Source organism: Arachis hypogaea, chromosome 6 (assembly GCF_003086295.3).
Source record: "Arachis hypogaea cultivar Tifrunner chromosome 6, arahy.Tifrunner.gnm2.J5K5, whole genome shotgun sequence".
In the NCBI taxonomy this organism is placed as follows: domain Eukaryota; kingdom Viridiplantae; phylum Streptophyta; class Magnoliopsida; order Fabales; family Fabaceae; genus Arachis; species Arachis hypogaea.
Window position 1 is genome coordinate 17,253,433 of NC_092041.1, and position 12,653 is coordinate 17,266,085.

At 28.9% G+C, this 12,653-nt stretch overlaps 1 protein-coding gene across 1 annotated transcript; it reads left to right on the plus strand.

Annotated features, from left to right (window-relative positions):
- Positions 1–7,015: 7,015 nt before the first annotated feature.
- LOC112696290 (phospholipase A1-Igamma2, chloroplastic) lies at positions 7,016–10,209 on the plus strand. The gene is made up of 3 exons (XM_025749002.3): positions 7,016–8,154; positions 8,233–8,632; positions 9,427–10,209. The coding sequence occupies exons 1-3, from the start codon at positions 7,742–7,744 to the stop codon at positions 10,129–10,131; spliced, it is 1,518 nt and encodes a 505-aa protein (XP_025604787.1). The 5' UTR covers positions 7,016–7,741; the 3' UTR covers positions 10,132–10,209.
- The last annotated feature ends 2,444 nt before the right edge of the window (positions 10,210–12,653 follow it).

Below are 12,653 nucleotides of genomic sequence, written 5' to 3' on the forward strand. Positions count from 1 at the left end.
AACTTTTGAAATGAGAAGACGCAAATACAATTTTTCATATCCATATAAAAATCGCTTTGGGTAGTAGCGGTTCACAGAAGAACGTAAACCGCTACTGGCAGCTGCAGTTTATGTGGGTTAGGATTTTACACAAAAGTTACTATAGACAGTAGCAGTTTCTGTTGAGCGTGGATAGTGCATAAATCTCTATATAGGCGGTAGCGGTTTATGTGTTTGGGGGCGTGTGCGTAAATCGTTAGAGGCAATAATGGTTTACATTGAGTTTTTGTGCGAGATAGTTAGCTATATATATCCCTCAAAGGGATTGAGGTAGAAGAGGAGTGTCATTTCTTAGTAAATTTAAAAAATCAATAATATTTATTAGTTTTACACAGTAAATTTAATTAAGAAAAAATTATTATAAAGGACCGTTAGAAAGATTTAATTATTAAAAAAAATTTAATATTAAAATTATTTAGAAGGATTAATTTTATAATATTTAAAGAGAATGACCAAATTTTGTTGTGAAAAGACAATATATCCTTAGATTATTTTTTCATTTATTTTTTTTGTAAACATATCTTTTTAACAGTCATGCTATACATACAAGTCTTTTTGGTTTACAAGTCTTACAAGTTGGGCCAAACCCAACAGAAGCTACACTCACCCACAAAAGCGTGTTAACATGCGCATCATGTTTTCAAAGCGCTCCATCACCATTAAGAACGACTCTTCTTCTTCTTCCTCGATGAAAATCATAACTGTCATTTTTTCTTCGCATTTCTCTTCCTTCTCCTCTTTTTCCTTCTTCTTCTCCTTTTTCTTTGTGTTTCTCCTCCTTTTTCTTCACGTGTTTCATCTTCATCATCGTATTTCTCCTCCTTCTTTTGATTTTGTAACATTATGTATTTTTTCTTCTTTGTTTGATTTTTTTCTCCCCAAAAGAATTATGAGAATATGAAATAAAAAGATGAAGAAGAACAGCAGAAGATGAGGAGGAGGAAGATGAAGAGTTCTGAATTATACAGAACTTATCAGAATAAAAATACACCCAAATATCATCGTTTTACACCCAAATATCTTCGTGTTACACCCAAATATCTTCGTTTTACACCCAAATTTACTGCAAATACAGAAATGAGTTATGTTACATGTGCACTAAAATCAATCATCAAAGTCATTCACCAGTATAAAATACATACTAGAATACAAATAATACATTGAAAATAAATTAAAGTACACATATATTTATACACAAATATATTGGTGGTTGATTTTAGTGTATAAATAGCATTTTTGTACAGAAAAATATTTTCTCTAACGCTGAATTTTTTTCTTCTTCTTCTTTTCCTTATTTCTTTCTTTCTTTTAGTTAAATGAATGTAAATTCATCCTCTTCCAAGTAATTTTGCAGCATTATGTGTTTCTTCTTCTTCTTTGTTTGATTTTTTTGTTTTTATTCTTGTTAAGAGAATAAAACAAGAAGAAACTTGAGAAGGTAAAACAAAAATAACAAGATAAATAAAAAAAAGAAGAAGAAGACGGTGATAATGATGAAAAAAATACCAGCAGAAGGTGATGAGGAGGAAGAAGAAGAGTTTCGAATTATGCAGAACTTATCAGAATAAAAATACACCCAAAATTTCTTAAAATACACCCAAATATCTTCGTTTTACATCCAAATTTGCTGCAAATACAGAAATGAGTTATGCTACGTGTAAACTAAAATCAGCCACCAAAGTCAGTAATCAATATAAAATACATACTGGAATACAAATATACATTGAAAATAAATTAAGCCACACATGTATTTATACACAAATACATTGGTGGCTGATTTTAGTGGCTGATTTTAGCATTTTTGTACAGAAAAATATTTTCTCTAATGCTGTATTTTTTTCTTCTTCTTTTCCTTATTTCTTTCTTTCTTTTAGTTAAATGAATGTAATTAAGTTCATCCTTTTCCAACCAATTTTGGAGCATTATGTGTTTCTTCTTATTTGTTTGATTTTTTTTATTCTTGTTAAGAGAGTAAAAACAAGAAGAAACTTGAGAATGTAAAACAAAAAAGAAAAGATGAATAAGAAAAAAAGAAGAAGAAGATGATGATATCACAACTAGAAAATAGATTAATACAAACAGATTTACAGACAGATTTAGTCTTTATTACAGACGGATTTTTGGTTACCGACAAAATTACCAACGGATTTTGTCTTTCTGTAAAAGTCCCATCGGAAATTATTTACCGACGGATTTTTTTTCGTCGGAAAATTACCGACGAATTTTTACCAGTTATCGACAGATTTTTTCTCTGTAAATTCTCCATCCATTTTTCGAAGGCGACGAACTTTCTGACGGATTTTCTGTCTGTAATTACAGACGGAAAAAATCCGTCTGTAATTACAGACAGATTTTTAGACGGATTTTCTATTTGTAATTACAGACAAATTTTCCGACAAATTTTCCATCTGTAATTTAAACTTTGGAAAATTATCTCACACTCTGATTACAGACAAAAAATCCCTCTATAAATCTGTCAGTAAGGTAATATATTTTTTTTCTAATTACAAAATAAACTTGTTTTTATACAAAATAAATATAAATTTAATACAAATTTTTATCTAATTTGTATTCGAATATTTATAATATTTCAAAAAATAAACAAATTCATCGTATTATCAAACTAAAAGAAAAGTATTATAAACAAGCAAGTCAATATATAATTCAAAACATAAACAAAATGTATTGATCATCAACTATAATTCCTAGTATATCATCAACATGCTGCTTCTTGTAAAACATTCTGAGTGGCATTAAAATGGCAAAGAATGATTGGATGAAAAAAGTTAAACCTCTAAACCAAGCATCTACAACAACGAATCAGCAGATATCTATATTCTTTCTTTTTCTACCACTCACACAGGCCCAGTCATCCATTTTCGACACTTATATGCCTTCTAAGAATAGTGAATATTTTTGTAATAAGTTATGGACCTGCATAAGGAACAAAGAAGATGAATTTAGGAGGAGAATGTGATTCAAAGCAGTTCCACCAACAAGAATTGCATTTGGCAGCAAAGAGATAGCTGCATTCCGAATAAAGAAAATCGATAATGAGAATTAATTGAACATTTAAACTACATGATCACTTAAGATTCCAGAGAGACCAATAATTGCTCCAGGCTTTGCAGAAAAGATAATTTGATCAGCAAGATTTAACAGAAGATTGAAAAGTATGTTTGCGATGACCACATCATATTTATCCTTGTGAGGGATAACAAAAAAATACAGTTAAAATATGTGAATATGATAGAGACGGTTATAATATTTATCTTTTCACACAGAGATGTTCAAGGAAACAAAGTAAGAATGAAAATGTACTCTACTGTACAGCAAAGACATTCTAGCTAACTGAAACCGGAGTAGGTATCCCAGCTCCAAATAGTTTTTTCATTTTACTTTAAGTTCTTAACATATGCATATCATCAATAAAATACCTTTAGAGCTGTAATTGCTAGAATTCCAGTGCCAGTGCCATAGTCCAAGATGTATTCTCCTCTTTTTATACGGTCATGTAGGAGTAATAGACATAATTTGGCAGTCGGATGGTCTCCAATTCCAAAGACTAGTCCATGATTAAGAATTATATTCATTGCTTGAATATCCTGTGTAAGATTCAAGATTTCTCATTAGAATATACTAGTCTCACAAAGAATATTCAATTTAGGATGAACAAATAGTTCTTAGACAAAAGCAATGTGGGAAAAACAAGAAAAAAATGGTCAAAGTTAAAAATGGTATTCAAACAAGATGCAAAAAGTTCAATACTTAAATAGATTTGCAATGTATAATCACCAACTATAGGAAGTTTAGCAACACATTATCTGTAATAAAAAGGGAAGATAAACTGTGACAAAAAAATAAGTGTGAGATATACGTATAGGTGGAGTAATCCACTTGGGCACCACCCATAGGCCTTCAGTAACTTCAACGGGATGAAATGATTCCTGAAAGCATTGAAAAATTTGTAAGTTTATTTCCAGTAACACTCTCGCACTAGTAACTTCAACGGGATTAAATGATTCCTGAAAGCATTGAAAAATTTGTAAGTTTATTTCCAGTAACACTCTCGCACTGACAGTTTTCCATAATATGAATAAGTGATCATTCCCCGAATAAGAATGTTAAGTAAAGAACGCAGTAAATTTAATAGCTATTAAACAGAAACCAAACAATTAGCAGTTAGTATTTAACAGCTAGAACACAGGACTAACTCGATTTCATAAAGAGCATCATTGCCTCATTAACTCGATTTCTAGTACAAATAGCATTTTTGTACAGAAAAATATTTTCTCTAATGCTATATTTTTTTCTTCTGAATTGAACCACACTTCAGCTACTTGATTGGATTCAAAACAATAAAAGGAAGAGAAGACTTGTAAAGACTTGTATGAGAAAAACGCTTGTATGTGGAGAACAAACTGCTCATCAATACCATAGAGGGGTTGCAAAATACACCCAAAATATACCATATTAAAACAAGCATAAACTATAAAATGCAAATAGAACTATAAAATCATCATAAAAAAATAACAAAAATCAAATTTATGAATCATCATTAAACAAAAACTAAAACAATTCAACTAAAAGAATAAGACAATTCACCCTAAGTGAGATGAAAAGTCATAAACTGTAAATACACCCAAACTTTCCTAAAATACGCCAAAATATTCCCGATTTACACCCGAACGTCTGATATAAAATGTAGAAAATTCATCAGAACTAGTACATTAGATTCAATTCAAACAAGGAATAATGAACAGCAAATTTCACAGACAAGGTTCACGCATTATTCAACTACACAATTATAAACTAATTACTGAATTCAAATTCAAATTCAATTATTAACTGGAATTAAACCACACCTCAGAAACTTCATTGGATTCAAATTCAAAAATCCACTTTGCTCTAGTTCAACTGATAATCTGAAGTTGAATCATCCATTATCTTCAAAACGATTTCAGAGTTTAATTTCAAAAACAATGAAAAATGAGAAAAACGAAGAAAGAGCACAGAGAGAGAAACTTACGTAAACGGCGAAGGAGAAGGGAGAGAGAAATGCACGAAAGAGATCGAAGAGAGAAGACAAGAAAACGCAGAAGGAATTCAAAAAAAGAAAATGAAATCTTTTCGAAAAACGAAGTTACATATTTGCGCATTGATTGATTGAAAAATCTGTACGTTAAGGAGGCACGTGAAACATACATGCCATAAAAGGCGCGTTTTAGGGATTAGGAATTTTCAGGACTTGTATGACTTGTATAGTGAAAAGGCTTGTATATGGAGATTAATCCATTTTTAAATTGTCTATCATACTCGAATCCTTATTCTTCATCTATAACTCATTGAGATATTTGTTGCTGTTAATCACAAAACGTAAAACTTGGGAGTACATGGGAGTATACTAATGTCTTACTATTATCATATATAAACTAGTCAACAATGAACGTAAAACAAATCATTCAGAACTTGTGGAATTTGTCTCGAGATATCTCTTTCTTCAATTATTCAAGATTTAGCCCTTGAATCAAATGCAATAATCGTGCTGATCTAATTAGTCTCTATCGTGAAATATTTGTAAACCTTTGTAATAGACACACCTGGCTTTTGACAGGTAAATTGATTTTTCAATGCTGCATTTGGTATGCCCTTGCAGAGTATTTGAAGCCGGACTATTACTATTGAGTAATATGTTTCTTTCAAACTCATTTTTAAATTTTAATATCTCTGTCCTTTATTATCCCTCAAGACTTGCTCGAAGAATTTATAACGTCTTACCATTTTATTTTATAGAGTACTCAACAATTAGTAGTAATTAGTCAATATTAATGTTTTTTGTTTCTTATAATTCATGTTCTTATTATTGGTTATTTATTTTATATTTTTTCTTGTAATTCATTATTGTTCACATTCTGCTTCTTGTAATCCATGTTCTCATTATTTTTTTGTAATCAAATTTTTTGTTATTTTCACCTTGGAGGTAATATTAAAGTTGTACCAAATTTAAAAATTATTTATCATGAAAAAATTTAGGGGTCAACAGTTTTATTGAAATTTGGCTAGCATTTAACCAGCAAAAGCAAAATGAGTAATCCACATTATTGAATAAAATCTCACATCATTAAAATTACCAATAATAGCTAATTAATGGCTACAAATCACAAAACTTACTGACCTATTAGTACTCTTTAAAAAAATATTATAAGAGAGCTAATTGAGAAAGAATATATACATTCAAATTTAATGCATAAGATATAGCTTTGAACCTAGGAAAATATGCAGAATAAACGCATTACCTACACTTTAACCAATCTCAACTCATAAATTTCATTGATACTGTTAGTTAATTATAGGGTATAGAGGTGGAGTGAGTTGAAGAAGATGAAGAAAGAAAATAAGGAGAAAGAGAAGAGAAATATCATTGGGATAATAATATTATCTTTTCAATATTTATTTTTTTGTTTTTGTTTTTAATAACATATAAATTAATTCTTTTTAATAATTTTAATATTAATCGTCCTTTTATTAATTATATTTTATTAATGATCTTTTACAATATTTTTTTCTTTAACCAATATATTTGTAAAAGTAACAAAAATAAAAAAATTAAACGGCTTTTATAATTATCTAAAAGACAATTAGACTCCCAATTTAAAAAAAAATTATTAATTGTAGTTGACTTTTAATAGATAAATTAACAGTTTAACATATTAAATAAATTTATTCTATTAATATAGAAAAAAATATTGATCGAAAAATTAATTAGTATCATAAAAATAAATATTAAAAACCAAAAAAATATTTTTTTATTAAAAATTTTATTGTCTTTCAAAATAATTTTTATAGATTTTTTCTCTAAAACTACCCGTGAATCACGTGCTGAATAAATTATTATATCCTACTTCTAAGATAAACAATATCCATCGCTATCTAGGGGACCATTTATATATACGTACCTACTTTTTTGTTTCAGCACCAATAATTTAGATGCTTGTGGATGTTAATCATTGGAGAAATGAAAAACTTAAAATTAAGATAAAAAGTAGTTAAGATATTTGTGTAACAGCCAAGCTAAAATTTACAAGTGTCAAGTAAAATTATTGATTTCATAATACAACAATATAAGAGATCTTAGTATACACAAAATACTTTTTTTTTTTTTTTTACTTTAAGTTCAATGTTCTGTAAGTTTAGCAGCTTGGACTTAATTAACATGATAGATTGATAGATTGATAGTTGAAATTAAGTATATATATAATTGAAAATCATTTTAATAGAATGACGTAGGAACCACCCGGGTTTAATTTGTGTTTTTATTTATTTATTAAAGATAGAAGATTTAAACTCGCAATCTCTTAATTGAGTATAGAGAGACTATGCTATTTGAGTTATTACTCATTCATTCGCAGGTTTAATTTGTGTTTTATAGTTATGCACTTATGCTTAAGTATAAGAGATTATTTTATGGCATCAATTTTACTAAGGAATTATATTTTTAACTAACAATCATAGAGAATAAATAAAAACTAACAGGTTCAAGTTTTTATTATAGAGAGAAAAAAATCTAATTTTTTTCTCTATAAAAATGATACGCATTAACAACTAATAATAACCCAAAACAATCAACCAGGCATATAGCTAGAATAGAATAACATCCTTTCCCCTTCTTCTGAATACCAATAATTTCAAAATCACAATCACAATGGCGGTCATGGCTTCAACCGCAAACATGCTCATTGCATTCCAACCCAATAATAATGCTAATCTCCGCAAACTTCAACCACCGCCATCCATATCATCATCTTTAACCACCCCAAGAAAATCCATTAATTCTACCACATTATGTAAGGCCACCACCTCCACTATTAGTACCAATGATTCATCTCTAGCTTCCACCATCACGGAACTCCAAGAAACACCATCTCCTCCAAAACAACCACAACCAGACATATCCTCCGTATGGCGCAAGCTCCACGGCGAGGACAACTGGGTCGGGCTTCTGGACCCAATGGATCCTCGCCTTCGGACGGAGCTCATCCGCTACGGCGAGATGGCACAGGCTTGCTACGACTCCTTCGACTATGACCCATACTCTAAGTATTGTGGAAGCTGCAGGTGCAAATTATAAGTTTTCATTGATCGAAATTATTATTGTTAAATTCCGTATCTAACAGAAAGATTATTTGAGTGCAGGTACCCTCGAGAAGAATTTTTCGAGTTGCTGGATATGAGGCACTTGGGTTACTCGGTGAGTCGTTATATTTACGCGACGGCCAACATCAACCTGCCCAAATTCTTCAGGAGATCGCGGTGGCCACACAAATTGTGGAGCCAGCACGCAAACTGGGCAGGCTATGTGGCGGTTTCCGACGACGAGACGACCAAGAAGCTGGGGAGGAGGGATATAACCATTGCGTGGAGGGGGACGGTGACGCACGTGGAATGGGTGGCGGATCTGATGAACTACCTGAGGCCGATATCGCCGGAGGTGGCGTGCGACGACCCTGAGGTGAAGGTGGAGGCGGGGTTCTTAGATCTCTACACTGACAGAGAACCCAGCTGTGGATACTGCAAGTACTCTGCCCGACAGCAGGTACCATTCATAATTAACAGAAATAACGCCATTTTTTAACTTGAAGAGTTGTAGGAACCAGTACACTTTGTAATTTGGGAGTCACCTGTATAAAGTGGCTTAAAACATTTTTTTTAAGATATTTTTAAGTAATTAAAATTTAATATATATAATTAATTATTTTTATCAAAATTATATCAAAGATTGATTTCGTCAAAAAAAATTGATAAATTATATCTTGAATCGATTTAAATTAATATTTTTTTATAAAAAATAATTACAATATTTTTATTATAAAAAAACTAAAATATTCTTTTATATATATATATATATATATATATATATTAATAAGAACCCAAACTTCTAACTTTTTTTTTTATGTCGTTATAGGGTTAGAATGTAAAATTTTTAAAATTAAAAAATATATAACAAAAATATTTTACTCATTTTTCATAATAAGATTATTGTAGTCATTTTTTATAAAAAATATTAATTTAAATCGATTCAAAGTTTGATTTACCAATTTTTTTACTAAATCAAATTTAATTTTGACAAAAATAATATAGTTTAATCAATTATATGTATTAAATTTTAGTTAATAACAAACATCTTTAGAAAAGATGTTTTAAGCATTTTTATTAGAATGTCTCCCTTGTAATTTATAACTTTTAATTAGTTATCATTAGTATTTTTAATGATGTAAAATTATATTTAATAATACAAAATTATTTATTTTTCTTTTGTTTGTTAAAATTATTTATTTTTCTTTGATCTTGCATGTTTGTTTAACACACTACTACTACCACACTTATCAGGTGCTGGCGGAGGTGAAACGGCTGATAGAGAAGTACGAAGATGAAGAAGTGAGTGTTACGATAACAGGTCACAGCTTGGGTAGTGCCATGGCTATATTAAGCGCCTTTGACATTGCGGAAACGGGGTTGAACGTGAAGAAGGAGAACAAGAGCGTACACGTGTCGGTTATAACGTTCTCGGGGCCAAGAGTGGGAAACCTGAGGTTTAAGGAGAGATTGGAATCCAAACACGGAATCAAAGTGCTTAGGGTTCACAACACTCACGACATGGTTCCAAAGTCTCCGGGATTTCTCATCAATGAGACCTCGCCAGAGTGGCTTTTCAAGCTGGCACAGGGACTGCCTTGGAGTTACACACACGTTGGGGTGGACCTGGAGTTGGACCACAAGAACTCACCATACTTGAACCCCAATGGCGATAGTGCTTGTGCCCATAACTTGGAGGCCCATTTGCATTTGCTTGACGGGTACCATGGGAGGAAGCGTGAATTTGAGTCAAGCAGTGGGAGGGACGTAGCGTTGGTGAACAAGGACTGTGATTTCCTGAGAGATGAAGAGAGCGTGCCACCAGCTTGGAGGCAAGACTTGAATAGAGGCCTTGTTCGGGGTCCACATGGACGATGGATGCAGCCTGACCGCCCTACACTTGTTCATGATCATCCTCAAGACACTGATCTTCATCTCAACCAGCTAGGCCTCCTCTAGATACCTACTTATGAAACAGTATTTATACGTGTCTCGAAAAAATACTTTTTATTATTTATTCAAATACAATTAAATATAGAAGACATGCCTCATATATCCACATATAAATCAAGATAGTCACTAAGATAGAGAATTACTATGTCTAAAACGTCTTTTTTTTTAATATTTTTAATAATTAAAATTTAATATATATTATTAATTATATTATATTATATTATTAAATATTTAATTTAGTATAAATAAAAGTTCAATCCTACTTAAATATTAAAAAAATTTTAATATCTAAAAAATAAGTATTAATATTAAAAAATATAAAAAATATATTATTATTAATATTTTTTAATTAAATATTTTTTAATTTTATAAAGTAGTTTTTTTTGTAATCGTCCTTCTTGATTAATTTGGTATTAATTCTTTCTGGTTCAACTATTACAACTGAAATATCTTTTTTAATTATGAATGTTGTGAAGAATAACTCAAAAACAAAATAAAAGATAATTTTTTTTAATTATCTTTTCATTATATTAAAAAAATTATTAAAAAATTTGACACATATTCTATTATTGATAAATTTTATGACATGAATCGACCACTTCGTTAGTAAAGAGTATACACATATTTTTTGTACGTTAAAATATATATTCTTTCGATATATTTTTGTAATACATCTTATATTATGTAATTTGTTTTATAATTTTTTAATATTATATGTTATTAATCGCTTCATGATAATATTTCTGTATCTATCCTTGTATATATATAAAATTCTAAATTCTAATCCTATTACGATAAATAATTAAAGAGTTAGAATTTAAGATCCTCAAAATTAATATGTATAATTGGAGTATTTTAATTATTTTGTATAATAAATATATTGTAGTTATTTTTTATAAAAAATAATATTAATTTAAACCAATTTAAGATTTAAGCCATTATTTTTTTAATTAAATTAATTTATTTGATATAATTTTAATAAAATTAATATAATTTAATTGATTATATATATTAAATTTTAATAATTAAAAAATATTTTAAAAAAAATGTTTTAGATATATTTACTAAATGACTCACAAATCAATGGACAGTCAACGCTGGTGTTTGGAACCGTGAAAAACACGTGGGTGAAATTATTGCTGAAAAACAAATGCAATTAAGGTCTACTTGCTTCTAGATTAGACATACGATACGAGACTAGTTTTTAATAGGTTTTAACTGGAAGCGCGAATGATAAACCAATTCCAAAATAGGTATGCTTTGAATAATCTCCTTGATGACAGCCCTCGCCCAATTCGTATTCAGCTCCATATTTGTACATATAACATGATGTGTCTTATTCGTGAGTTGAAAATTTTTTAATTTTAATTTTATTTATATTTTAAAATTTTAAATTTTATCTTATTTAATTTTATTTGTAAGAATAGAAAAAATTAAATAAATATAAAATTTAATTATTTTAAATTTTATATATATTAATAAAATAAAAAATAAAAAATTAAATTAAAATTAAAATTAAAAATAATAAAATTTAAAAAAATTTTAATATAAAATTATAAATAATATAATTATCAACTAATTTAATAATTATTTTAAATTTTTATAAAAAGAAAATTGTGAGTATAAGACTCATTTTTTTCATTATATACATAACTTTTATATATATATATATATATTAGAGGTTGGGTAGGATAGGATGAGGTATACTCTAAACTTGTACCTTATATAAATTTAAACTCTATCTTACCCTACTTGCAGTAGATAAAGTAGATAACCCTATCCGAACGGATTAGTATATCTACGGGTAGGATATATATTCAATTGCACACTTTTTTTAATTTAAAGTGTTTAGTTATTTGGTTAAGATTATTATTAACAAAAAGTTTTTTATTTTTTAATAAATATATTTAAAATTTAAAATTTATCCTTTTTAAACATTTTTAATTTATAATCATAAATAACACGTACTTTTAACTAAAGTCTTATTTAAATAATAAACTTTTATAGATATACTATGAATTCTAAAATTAGAAGAAAGACTTAGCTAAGGTAGTCAGACAAAATTTATAAAAAAGATGATGGATATTCTAACTAAGATTCTACAATAATTATCTTTATAAAAAATAATTTTTTATTAGAGACTGAATTATAGAATTTAACTTTAATGTATTATAAAAATATTATTTTTATTTAAAAACATTGTTTCTTTTTAAATTGTTATCTTTTTGTGTAGGTCACACTTTTAAAGTGTAGGTAAATTTATCTTCAAAGACACAACAAATCCAACAACGAAAACATTACCATGCAATCAACACTGGAGCATAACCAAAAAAACGTCCTTCAATTCCTAATGTCTTAACTCTTCATAGAGCCTCACTCTTGTCTCCCCAACCCATCAGAGTTCCATCCTCTGATCGTGACCAGTCACTTCCTACTCTTCCTCCATTTTCCCTTTTTCCCTTCCCAGATTCTCTTTCTCTCCGATATTCACTCCTAGGGTTAAAAAAAATTTCAAAAAATAAATAATA

Bases quoted from the DNA above. Each gene is read 5' to 3' on its own strand.
- LOC112696290 (XM_025749002.3), top strand. From the start codon at position 7,742: ATGGCGGTCATGGCTTCAACCGCAAACATGCTCATTGCATTCCAACCC. The intron at 8,155-8,232 runs GTGCAAATTATA...ATTTGAGTGCAG, and splicing joins AAGTATTGTGGAAGCTGCAG to GTACCCTCGAGAAGAATTTT. The intron at 8,633-9,426 runs GTACCATTCATA...CACACTTATCAG, and splicing joins AGTACTCTGCCCGACAGCAG to GTGCTGGCGGAGGTGAAACG.